Source organism: Ictidomys tridecemlineatus, chromosome 11 (assembly GCF_052094955.1).
Source record: "Ictidomys tridecemlineatus isolate mIctTri1 chromosome 11, mIctTri1.hap1, whole genome shotgun sequence".
Lineage (NCBI taxonomy): Eukaryota > Metazoa > Chordata > Mammalia > Rodentia > Sciuridae > Ictidomys > Ictidomys tridecemlineatus.
This window is the reverse complement of record NC_135487.1, coordinates 126,873,134-126,886,385: the sequence shown is the minus strand read 5'-3', so window position 1 is coordinate 126,886,385 and position 13,252 is coordinate 126,873,134. Positions and strand designations below refer to the sequence as shown.

The 13,252-nt window shown below is 36.8% G+C and overlaps 1 protein-coding gene across 8 annotated transcripts in view; it reads right to left on the bottom strand.

The window, feature by feature from the left end:
• Gon4l (gon-4 like) overlaps nucleotides 1-13,252 on the bottom strand; it is a 76,843-nt gene that overhangs the window by 46,568 nt on the left and 17,023 nt on the right. For all 8 annotated transcript variants that reach the window (XM_078027419.1, XM_040287682.2, XM_013361164.4 and 5 more), the window contains 8 exons: nucleotides 9,666-9,859; nucleotides 8,901-8,975; nucleotides 8,485-8,535; nucleotides 6,180-6,230; nucleotides 5,202-5,297; nucleotides 3,915-4,034; nucleotides 3,238-3,408; nucleotides 1,620-1,812 (listed from right to left, as the gene is read on the bottom strand). In XM_078027419.1, coding sequence (XP_077883545.1) covers nucleotides 1,620-1,812; nucleotides 3,238-3,408; nucleotides 3,915-4,034; nucleotides 5,202-5,297; nucleotides 6,180-6,230; nucleotides 8,485-8,535; nucleotides 8,901-8,975; nucleotides 9,666-9,859 — 951 coding nt within the window. The remainder of the gene's footprint in view (nucleotides 1-1,619; nucleotides 1,813-3,237; nucleotides 3,409-3,914; nucleotides 4,035-5,201; nucleotides 5,298-6,179; nucleotides 6,231-8,484; nucleotides 8,536-8,900; nucleotides 8,976-9,665; nucleotides 9,860-13,252) is intronic.

The window sequence follows — 13,252 nt, the reverse complement described above, 5'->3', positions numbered from 1 at the left end:
CGTGCGGCCTGGGTTCGATCCTCAGCACCACATACAAACAAAGATGTTGTGTCCGCCGAAAACTTAAAAATAAAATATTAAAATTCTCTCTCTCTCTCTCTCTTTAAAAAAAAAAAGAACATTATGACGTCTTTTCAAAATTTTTTTTTACACTGGCATCCCACTATGTTCTTCAAACTCTTAATTCCTATGCTCAAGTGATCCTCCTTCCTTAGTCTCTCAAACAGCCAGGACTACAGCTGGGCACCACTATGCCCAGTTTCTTTTCAATTCCTTAATAAAAACTGTAGAGTCATTACATTATATTTTTTCACTCCTAGAAATTGAACCCAGGGGCTGGCACATGCTTAGGTAAGTACTCCACCACAAGCTACATCCTCAGACCTAGATTACAGAATTTGAGGTGATATTTTTCCCAGACAACTTTAGATCAGTATTTTCTAAGAAGACTTTCTGCAATCATGGAAATGGTCTACATATATACTGTGCAATACGACAGCCACTAGCCACATGTGATTGCCGACAACTTGAAATGTGGCTAGTGAAACTAAGGAAATTAATTTAAGAGAAATAAATAAACTACCAAAAAGAAAAGAATTCATTCCTAGCCTTCCTGGGAGGCCGAGGCAGGAGCATTGCAAATTTGAGGCTGTCCTGGGTAATTTAGCAAAACCCTGTCTCAAAGAGGACTGGGGATGTAGATCAGTGGTAAACCTCCTCTGGGCTCAGTACCAAAACAGAACCAAATCCAAGTATTTATACATATTGACATATCATAGGTGTGTTTTGAGTTCGTTTAATTTTTATATGTTATTTACTTTAAATCAGTAATTTCTCTCTTTCTCTGTTTTCTGTCTCTCTCTCTCTCTCTCTCTCTCTCTCTGTTAAGAATTTTTTGGGGGGCATCTTTTTAAGGTCATCTAAGAATAGAGGTATGTGTCACTTGTGGGTTTTTTACCACAATTCCTGGCTCATTAACTTCCGTATCAGGGCACAGAAACTCTAATCTTCCCCTGCCTTTAGCTGGCCACAGGAAATTTTCTGACCTACCCTGTTTGACAGTAAACCATGAGACCCTCCATGGAGGAATGAATGCTCTACAAAGAGGCCAATCTGAACCATCTCTAGGTTGACAGCATTAGAACTGAATGTGATTAGAGGACATCCAGCTGGTATCCACTGCACAGAATTGCTCACTTACTGGTAAAGAGAAATCCCCACACTTCCATACCTTTGAGGTCCCAGAAGTCCTCTGTGTGATTGTAGTGTGAAAATAAGGGGGAAAATCTTCTTATTTTTTTTCTTTCAACACAATCCCATTCTTTTTTTTTTTTTTCTCAGTATTGGGGATTAAATCTAGGAGTGCTCCACCACTGAGCTATATTATTAGCCCCTTTCTGTTTTGAGAAAGGGACTCACTAAATTGCTTAGGGCCTTACTAAGTTGTTGAGGGCAACCTCAAACTTGTCATCCTCCTGCCTCAGCCTCCCAAACTGCTGTGATTATAGTTGTATGTTACCATGCTTGGCTACAATCCCATTCTTTAAGCTTATGATTAACAAAAATTTTACAACATAGACAGTGGACAGAAATAGATAGTAAAGGCAAACATCACTTACCTTCATTCCCCACATCATCATTCATGAGTCCCCCCAACCACATCTTCCAGTCCTCATCATCAGCTGTATTGGGATCATACATATCTGGGGTGATATCTGGAGCTCGGAGTTCTGCCTCTAGTTGCCCCAGGGGAACATCTTTCAGGGGCATCTTAGAACGGGTTCGGAATGCAATGAGACTATCATCCATGGGCTAACCAGTGGAGAAAGAAAAAAAAGCCACTCAGCGAATATGTTTCCAAATTCTCTGAACTTCATCCATTCCTCATCCTAGCTAAAACCACAAGAACTCTTCCCTAAACAATTTGTTTTTTGCTGTTTATCTGAAAATATTAAGAAAAACGATGTGTTTTAAACAAACATTTCAAGAACATCTATTGAGATATGTAATTTATACACCATAAAATTCATCCTTTTAAAGGGTATAATTGAGTGGATTCAATATATCACAGAATTATACAATCATCACCATTAATTCCAAAATGTTTTCATCATCCCACAAAGAAACTGCATACCAAAAGTGCTAGGGAGGGATACTGACCAAATTATAATGTTATATTGTATATTATGTGCATGTGTAACAAAAATCCCATCAGTATGTATTAACTATAATGAACCAATAAAAAATGTGGAGGAAAAAAAAGAAGTCCTAAACCCATTAACAGTCACCCTTTTTTTCGCTCTTCCTCCCAGCCCCTATTAACCATTCATCTTCTTTCTATCTATATGGATTTTCTTCTACTAGACATTTCACAAAAATGGACTCATACAATGTGTGGCCTGTCTCTTGCTGCTTTCACTTGGCATAACATGTTCAAAGTTCATCCTTGTACCATGTATCAGTATTCTACCACTGAGCCACAACCCCAGCCCTGTAATGTTTTTTAAATTACTGGATCCTGACTTGAGTAACTACTGTGGTAATATAATAAGAGAATTAATTTTTAGAAAACACACCAAAAGTTTTTAGGGGTGAAAAAACATCATGGGAGGGGGGCGGCTGGGGTTGTGGCTCAGTGGTAGAACACTTGCCTGGCATGTATGAGGCACTGGGTTCAATTGTCAGCACCATATATAAATAAATAAATTAAATAAAGGTTCATTGATAATATATTTTTAAAAAATCATGGCGGCAACACAGCTCCAAAACAATTTTTTAAATGTATATATAGAGAGAGAGACAGAGAAAATACAATTGTGATAAAACAATTGTGATTCTCAAGAATCTAGGTGAAGGTTGTTTCTATGATGCACATTTCGTAATGCTGTCACAAAGTTTACTCCTTCCTTAGAAACTGCAACTCAGGGGCTGAGGTTGTGGCTCAGTGGTAGAGAGCTTGCCTAACATGCTTGAGACACTAGGTTCAATCCCAGGCACCCCATAGAAATAAATAAAATAAAGTTATTGTGTCCTTCTACAACTAAAAAAAAAAAAAATTTAAAGAAAAAGAAACTGCAACTTAGGCAAGACAGAACAAAACAAAAAGAATATCAAAGATTAACAATTTCATGACTCTTACATATAAGAATTTAATCTCTTTCTCTTCTCCTCTAGACATGAGCAACAACTAAATTACCACATTTCACTTTGTCAGTGATTTGGAGTTAAGACATTTACCTGAAAAGAATCCATGCAGACAGGACTGGAAGCCAGCTCCTCATCTACAGCATGCAACTTCTCCATGAAAGTACTATCCCTGGTCTGTTTTGGTTTGGGAGGGGGCGGGGGCCCCATAGGCACTACCTCAGCACTGATGTGCCTGACGGCTGGTGTGGTGACTTTCTCAGCCTGATTAAAAAGAGGCATCACGTTAAGGAAGGAAGGAAAGAACAAAGAAATGAAGGAAAGGAGAAAAAGAGAAGGAACTAAGAAACAGGAGAAAGAAGCAGGTCTTCCATACCCTATTGACCCTTTTCTTCTTATCTAGACAGAGGTACATGAGAATATGCATTGTCAAGCATATAGATCTAACTAGGTTTTATTCTATTTCCAGTGAAGTCAACACAATGCTACTTAGGTTAGCAAAACATAGGAAATATAATAAAATGGCTTTAAGGACAATATCAAATAGACAGGAGAAAAGACACTCTGCTAGTACATTTTTTTTGCCCCTTAAGAGAACTCTGAAAAGCTCTTTCCCTAATACTAAGTTCTAGTCTTGACTATTCCTTGAGCTAAGGGACGTGGAAAAATGGTAACAGCACAGAATCCCCGAAAATAAATCATCTACTTAATTGGTTAATTAATCTGCTTATACAGTTACATCTAAGTCTCTTTATTTGATGCTGATTTACCTCTGATAATATGCCACTCTCCTCATCAGTTTCAGTCATCTCAGAAGACTGCCTCAGTTTGCATTTCTTTGCCCCACGTGGAGATGAAGCAGTGCTTTCAACATCACTTTCCAATAAACTCTACAAGACAAATTCAGGCCACTTTTATATACATATGCCTCTGTCTCAATCTACCTAGTTTGACATCTCAACAGAATAAATAAAAGAAGGAGAAAATAAAAATTGTTTTTGATAAAATAAAATTTAAATAGCTTAATATCCTAAAGTGGTGGGGAGGTCATGGATCAGATCACTATCCTCATTTGTATTATAAATTCTATAAAAGTATAAGGCAGGGGTTGGGACAATAGTTCAGTGGCAGAACACTTGCCTAGCATATGTGAGGCACTGGGTTCGATCTTTAGAACTACATAAAAATAAACAAATAAGGGTTGGTATTGTAGCTCAGTGGTAGAGCACCTGTCTCGCAAGCGTGAGGCCCTGGGTTCAGTCCCAGCACCACATAAACAAATAAAAATAGATATTGTGGGCTAGGGCTGTAGCTCAGCAGCAGAGCGCTTTCTAGCATGCGTGAGGCACTGGGTTTGATCCTCAGCACGACATAAAAATAAAATAAAGGCATTCTGCCAATCTATAATCACACACACAAAAAAATAAAAATTAAAAAAAATAAAGGCATGCTATTTACAACTACCAAAACAAATTTTTTTTAAAATATAAGGCAGCAGTTTAAAATTCTTTTACAAACAAGTCAAAGAACAAATTAATACAGCCTTAAAAATGAACAAAGTATGCTACAAACAACAGCACACATGAATTTCAAAAGCATAATTTTGAACAAAAACAACAAAAGCCAGAAACAAAAGAACACATACACTACAGGTCCCAGTTACATAAAGTTCATAAATAATAAAAATAGAACTATAGAGAGATACATACTTAGGTGATATAATTACAAAGAAAGACAAACAAGTAATTTCCAAATAATGATTCTTTTTAGGGGGAGGGAGGTGACAGTGGTTGGGAAGGACATACTGGGGTAGTCCTGGCATTATTAAAATTCTCGACTTTCTTTACATTTTATTCTGTATTCATTTATGTGTTATGTGTTATGTTTCATAATATGTGCTAAAAAATGAAGGGAGTATGAAGAGCAGAAAAATACCTCACAGAAAAAAACTCATTAGAAAAAAATAACAATTTTTCAATCCTCTTTATAGATGAGGTAACCATACTAAGAAAGCAAAGCATACCATGTCATATTAAGCAAAACGTTTTCTCACTAACCTCTTCAGCAGTCTCATCTTCCTCTTCTTCATCTGGCTGGTACTCTTCATCAGAGGAATCATCTTCTTCAAGGTGGATATCCACGAACTGTGGAGGCTACATTAGTACAATTAGAAAGAAATGGAGGGCTGGAATTGTAGCTCAGTGGTATAGTGCTTGCCTAGCACATGTAAGACACTGGGTTCAATCCTCAATAGCACATAAAAATAAATAAATAAAATAAAGGTATTGTGTCTATCTATAAGTAAAAAATATTAGAAAGAAAGAAGGACAAGCTGCCTGGGCACAGTGGCACATGCCTGTAATCCCAGCAATCGCGAGTTCAAAGCTAGCCTCAGCAACTCAGTGAGACCCTGTCTCTAAATAAAATACAAAATAGGACTGGGGATGTGGCTCAGTGGTCAAGTGCCCCTGACTTCAATCCCTGGTATCCAAAAAAAAGAAAGAAAGAAAAATGGAGTAGGACTTAAGGGTGGAGTATGTGCTTAACATGCACAAGGTCCTGGATTCAATCCCAAACAGCACAAAAAATGGACTAATAATAATAAACACAAATTATAAGTATTTGGTAAAGAAGGGGAAGAAGGCTAGGGTTGTTGCTCGGTGGTGGAGCTCTCGCCTAGCACATGCAAGGCCCTGGGTTTGATCCTCAGCACCACATAAAAATAAATTAATAAAATAAAGGTATTGTGTCCAACTTTACAACTAAAAAATAAATATTAAAAAAAAGAAGAAGGTGAAGAAAGCAGTGCCGGAAAAACAAATTCTAAGAATATAATGTGCAGCTACAGCAAACAACACAAAGCAGGGGTTAAATGACTCCATGAGATGCAAACCCTACAGCAGTGGAAAGGGAGGAAATCAAAGTCAAAATTTAAAGAAAAAAAAATAGGTTTAAAAACAAATAGAAGAGAAATAATGAGGCTTCAAAACTGAAGTCTTTCTGGAAAGAATGACAAAGACCTCTCCCAAGTTTACCTTAATTTCATTGGCCTTCTTAATTGGTGAAATATTCCATGTTGGAATTACCTACCAAAAAGAATATAAATAATTAATTGAAATAGATTAACTTACTTTTTTACTTTCTCTTTACCATTACAAAGAGCCATCTACCTAACAAGTAGCTATAGTGATCTAGAGGTGCTGATTATTCTCGGTATCTTCTCAAATGTCTGTGAAAGTTTAACTGGAGAAAAAGAGGGAAGAATCTTTTTGTCATTTGCATTTATGCTGTAATCCTAGTAAGATTCACTTTTATCTATAAATGAAGAAAAAAAAATGTGTGTCTTGCAGCTCAGGCTCATATGGGGCAAAGGATAGGAAAACTATTTAACTACAACACTATACAAAAACTTAAGATATTATAGTTACAGCAGCCATTTGACATCAGTATTTCTTTTAATCAATTACATAAATCTGCCACCAGTATGCCTCTAAAAATCCAACCATAAATAGCTCTTACAGAAAGATTTAAGGGTGAAGTATCATATTAGTCCACTCTTATTTTCAAACAGTATAAGAAAAAACAATAATTATAAACATAAAGCAAATATGATAAAATGTTAATCTTGGAATCTAAATTGTAATACTCTTTCAACTTTTTGTTTGACATGCTTCACAGAGTTGGAGGAAAGGCTTTTTTGTTCTTTTAGGTTGGTTGGTTTTTATTTTGTGGTGCTGGGAATTAAACCCAGGGATTTTCTACGACTAAGCCAAATCCCTAGTCCTTTTTATTTTTTATTTTGAGAAGGGTCTGGATAAATTGCTGAGGCTAGCCTTGGGGACTTGTCTTTCTCCTGCAACAGCTTCCCAAGTTGCCAAGATTACAGGCAGGCACCACCATATCCAGCTCTATCTATCCATTTATTTACTTATTTATTTATTTAATCTCTTTATTTATTAATTTAATTTTCTTTTTCTTCTTTTTTTTAAATTGTCAATGAACCTTTATTTATTTATTCATATGTGGTGCTGAGAACTGGAACCCAGTGCCTCACACATGCTAGGCAAGTGCTCTACCACTGTGCCACAACCCCAGCCCTTATTTTTATATTTTAAATTTTGAGACAGGATCTAAGTTGCCAAGACTAGCCTCACATTTTCACTACTCCTGCCTCAGCCTCCTGAGTAACTGGGATTATAGGCATTTACTACTGACTGTTACTGAATTTTTTAAAAACTCTTATATAGTGCAGATAAGATGCCACTGAGAATATATAATTTCTTGCCATTCAATTGTGACCCAAACAAAATCATCTTATGAACAAAGACAACCAACTACTAGGTTCTGTCTCTAAAGAACCTTAGGTCTTCACATTTCCTCAGTCCTACCATATTCTGACAACTTACGTAGTTCTGTATAACTCGGACCAGTACAGGGTCAGCGGTATGACTATGATTCAGGTCCAGTTCCCTTCCCACGTCATTTTCTTAACCTATTGCCAAACCCATCCAGAAAGCCAGCAGCATTTAAAAGTGTGTTGGAGTCAGTCTATTAAACATTAAGACCTGGACTCTTCACCTTTGCTCTCCCACATAAATTAATCTTACGGCCTCAAATCTGTACACTACATTCACGGTCAAAAACATAATCCAGAGCCTGATGTGGATCTCATTGGCTGTTTTTGTTTTTCTAATCAAACACAAAATCATTGTTAATTATACTCTATGTCATGTAGATTTCACAGAACTTCTGACTCATTGATGGTTGTTTCATCATCACAACCATATGTTCACTGATGATTATTTTCTGAAGAATGATGAAATTTCAATTTATACAACAAGGATTATTTAATTAGACAAAAAGTGTGGTATATCTGCCCCTCCTGCTCAAAAAAAAGTCAACATAGCCTTGGATTATATTAAGAAAAATATGGTCTCTAGAACGCTGAGGAGATATCTAACTAATGTAGACTATTAAACCACATTTGGTTTAGTAGATTCCATTTGGGGCATACTTTTTTTTGGTACTAGGGATTGAACTCAGAGGCATGTTACCATTAAGCTAAATCACCAGCTCTTTTTACTTTTTATTTTGAGACAAGGTTTCACTGAGTTGTTGAGTGTCTCACTAAGTTGATGAGGCTGGCCTCAACCCTATGCTTAATTTCCTGAGTTGCTGGGATTATAAATGTGCCCTACCACACCTGGACTACAAATAAATCTTTAAAGGAGCAAACTCAGACCATAATTTTTCCATATTTCTTCCCTATGAATAACCTAGAATTAGATCCTATTTACCAAGCTAAATAAATAACAACAAAATAAAACACAGAACACTTACCACTCCTTTCTCCACCACTTCCTTCAGTTTAGAGCGAGTCATTTTAGGCTCCTAAGGAAAGAGAAACAGGATCAAAAATCAGGGCTTTTGTGTTTGGGTGTTTTTGTTTTGCAGTAGTACAAACTAAACCCAGCAGCACTCTATCACTGAGCTATATCCCCAGCCCTTTTTATTTTTGAGACAGGGTCTTGATAGGTTTCCCAGGATGGCCTCAAATGTGGAATCCTCCTGCTTCAACTTCCCCAGAAATTGGGATTATAGGTGTGCACCACCACCCTGGCCATAAACAGGTTTTGAGATACTAACTTTGCCCCAAGCTATTAAAAGGTTTATAAACTCCCAAGTGACTTCCTACACTTGGCCAGTTTACAGGTAATTCTTCCATGACATTAAAAGACTGATCATCAACTACTTACAAACATTGGCATGTCTTCTGTTTCACTGATGGCTGCTTTCATCATAGCTACCACATGTTCATTTGTGATTACTTCCTGGAGAAAGATGAAATTTCACTTTATGTTCACATAAAGATGTTGTCATCTAGAAAATACTCATCTGTATGTAACTCTGTTAAACCTATATGGAGGATTAATGAAAGCCAGTCTCCAGCTTCAGACTGGGATAAAGCATGTTGACTCACCACAAAGAAGACAGAAAAGTTTTAGATAGAAGCACAGAGTGTGAAACAATGTAGTAGCAAATAAATCAATCATATTAGCTGCTACTAGGAACAGCAATAAAAAGTGATTCTAAAGTAACCATATGCTATAGGAAACAGCAAAATCTTTATGAATAACTGAGTTTGCTACATATCTAAAATACTGTTGATATGTGTGCTAAGTACAATCAAATGCTAAATGGGTTTCTTTTCAGATGTATCACCCCACATAAGTAAATCCACTATGAACATTCTTATCTTCAAATCTGCTAAATACATTTAGCAAACCAGTGGAAGGAAGCAAAGACAGTTATCTTCACAATTAAGTTCTTCTTTAATATGTGTTCAGATTTCAAATTTGTGCTAGGTGCAGAGAAAGTTATCTTGAGATATAAAATGCTTTGTCACAGTAACCCACAAAACTGGTAATTAATCTACCAAGAGTCAAGAATTTGCTGAGTCTGTTTATTTGCTTTCCATGAAAGTTTCCACTGCAATGACAGAGCGGCCCAGTCTTACTCACATGAAGAATGTTTCGCACATTGACTGCTGTCAGGTTGTGCTGCTTGGCACCATCCTCTAAGGTACGATCAAGCATGTCATCCAATTTCAGGTCACAGGCCAAGGTCCTTTGTTCTTGACCCTTTCCATCTCGTTTCCTCTTGGTACCCTTCTTCTTTTTTCTCCTTTTCTCACTTTCTTCATTGTCTTGTTCTTCTGTTAATAAACCAACATTATCACCATAATCTCCAAAATAGCTGCTCTCAGAACTAAGCCCAAAAAGGCAATAGTAAAAGAAAATCAAGCTAATGGTATTGTAGTAGCAATAATAACTAACATTCACTGAATATTTTTTGTCAGACACTTTTTTTTTTTTTTTTGGTACCAGGGATTAAACCCAGAGTGCTTAATCATTGAGAGACATCCCCAGCCCACCCACCATCTTGGGGGATGGGATACCAGGGATTGAATTCAGGGACACTTGACCACTGAGTCACGTCTCCAGCCCTATTTTGTATTTTATTTTGCAGTTGTACATGGACAGAATGCCTTTATTTCATTTGTTAATTTTTATGTGGTGCTAAGGATTGAACCCAGTGCCTTCTCACACATGTTAGGCAAGCACTTTGCTGCTGAGCTACAGCCCTAGCCCCCTATTTTGTATTTTATTTAGAGACAGGGTCTCACTGAGTTGCTTAGTGCCTTGCTTTTGCTGAGTGGCTTTGAACTCGTGATCCTCCTACCTCAACCTCCAGAGCCACTGGGATTACAGGCATGCACCACCTCACCCAGCTGTCAAATACTCTTGTACATACTTTATAGATCTTAATTCATTTACTCCTATGAGGTATTAATTCACTTGCTGTATCTGGTAGAGACTATTATTTTGCTACCATAAAGATGAAGAAACTGAAGCAGAGAGGTTAAGAACCTTTCCTAAGAATAGTAAATGTCAAAGTCATATGTTGAATCCAAGCATGCTGGTTACAGAATCTACAACTGAAATTATTACTCTATACTATCCAGATAATATATCAAAGCCCCGGGTTTGTGCCCTAATCCTACAACCTAAATGGGTTACCTTGGTAATAGGATTTCAACTTTTTTTTTTAATACTGGATATGTACCCTTTGGGGTGATCATGCAGATCAAATAATATTTAATAATCAAAGTACTTTATAATCAATAAAATATCATACAAATATAATTTATTATTACTATTATACTATAAACCGAAAACAAGAAGGGCTGGGGATGTGGCTCAAGCCGTAGCACATTCGCCTGGCATGCGCGGGGCGCTCGGTTCGATCCTTAGCACCACATAAAAATAAAATAAAGAGTATATATATTAAAAAAAAGGAAAACAAGAAACAAACCAATAAAAAATCTACAGGAAGGAAGGAAAAAGAAAAGGAAAGAAAGAGAGGAAAGGAAGATGAAAGAGAAGAAAGGAAAGAAGAATGGAAGAAAGGAAGGAGAGAGTTGAGTATCTTTATTCTTCAGGGAAAGGTCCACATATATAACCAAAGGAAGAACTCTAAAATTCTACTACACCTTGGAATAAATAATATAGATTAACATAAAACACCAATCAAACCAATATAACTTTTTAATAATCTTTTTAAGCAATGGGGAAGAAAAAAAACCAAGTAAATAAAGAGTGGAAATTATCCTAATATTGATTTTAAGGGGGAAATTTCAAAAAGTACCCCCAAAGTAATAAAACTCTTTACTAGTGATCATTTAAGGAAGCAGCAAAGGGCGAATTGCATGGCATAACACGTAGTAAAACTTCCTATAAACCTTGGTTTACACTACTTTCGCCAAAGTCTCTGTTCTCACCTCATTACTCCTTTTCTCCATAAATTCCAAAGCTTCTCTCTCTTCACCACTCAGATCTCCTCTCTGTCCCCACTTCTCTCTTACATCTTTTCTCATATAGACCAACCTAGCTGGTTCTTGGTTTCTGCCATCCACCTTTCCCTCATTTCACCAGCAATGTAACAATGACGTGGTAGTTGCAGAGTAAGAAAAGGACTTCTGGCCAGGGAGGAAGTTTTGATTCAGCTTTACACTCATATCCTATCCTGTTGTTAAGTCACATGGTTAACAGTAAAACTGATCCAAAAAATAAAAATTTGAGGGGCTGAGGTTGTGGCTCAGCAGTAGAGTGCTCACCTAGCACATTCAGGGACCTGGATTTGATCCTTAGTACCTCCACATAAAAATAAATAAAATAAAAGTATTGTGTCCAATTGCAACTAAAAAAATGAATATTTAAAAAAAATTTTTGAAAAAATATATAAATTAAAACTATGAAATGATGCTGTAAACAATAAAATTTGATGTTAACTAAAAATGACTCAGAGGAATCAAATCTTCTTTATAAAAATTAGATATACAAAATTCATAGGAATAAAGGCCAAAAAGGGAACGTTTTAGAAGCAGCTAAAATTCATAAAACTTTGTATAAATAACTGATAAAGAATCAAAATGAGCCAGGTGGGGTGGCGCACGCCTGTAATTCCAGTGCTTGGGAGAATGAGGCAGGAGGATCATAATTCAAAGGTAGCCTCAAAAGCAAAAACAAGGCCCAAAGCAATTTAGTGAGACCCTGTCTCTAAATAAAATACAAAATAGTGCTGTGCTAGAAGATGTGGCTCAGTGGTCAAGTGCCCTTGAATTCAATCACCAGTAACACCCCCCTCCCCCCCAAAAAAGAATCAAACTGTCCTTTAAAACACTGTTATTCAAACTATTTATTGCAAAGAACCAGTTTTGCTTTGTACGAATTCAGTGCAGACTTACATTTTTACAAAATAAAAATGTAGCCATTGTTAAAATATTTTACATTTTTTCTAAATTTTATTCTTAGTTGCCCTTAGTTTTTGGGGGTTGCTTTTTTTCTTGGGGGGGATGGGTACTGTTGGGAGGCCATCAGCCACGAATGAATTAGCATGCAAAGACCACTGAAAGCCATACAGAGCCTTATACTGGGGGCTTGGTACGTTAAAACTTCCCCCAGTCTTAAGAATCCTACCTTATCACTGAAACTATGTCACAACTCCCAAATCACCCTGACAACCAAACATCAAGACCTTCACAACACATAAAAATAAAATAAAGATATTGGGGCTGGGGATGTGGCTCAAGTGGCATGCTTGCCTGGCATGCGTGGGCCCGGGTTCAATCCTCAGTACCACATACAAAGATGTTGTGTCCGCCGAAAACTAAAAAATAAATATTAAAATATTCTCTCTCTCTTTCTCTTTAAAAAAAAAAAAAAAAAAGACCTTCACAAAATTTGATGAGGCTATTCAAAGGGAGCCCTAAAATTGAGCTGGGGTTTGGCTCAGTGGTAAAGCGCTTGCCTAGCATGTTACGTGTAAGGTACTGGGTTCGATCCTCAGCACCACATTAAAAAAATAAATAATAAGGTAAAGGTATTGTATCCATTTACAACTAAAAATATATATTAAAAAAAAGGAAGCCCCAATTAAGGGAGCAGGAAACTGAGGCAAAAACAGGGTGACTCAATTTCTTTAAAAACTCCTATCCTATGAGTACGACACCATCCATTCTCAGAGGTGGTACATGCAAGCTCCTAGA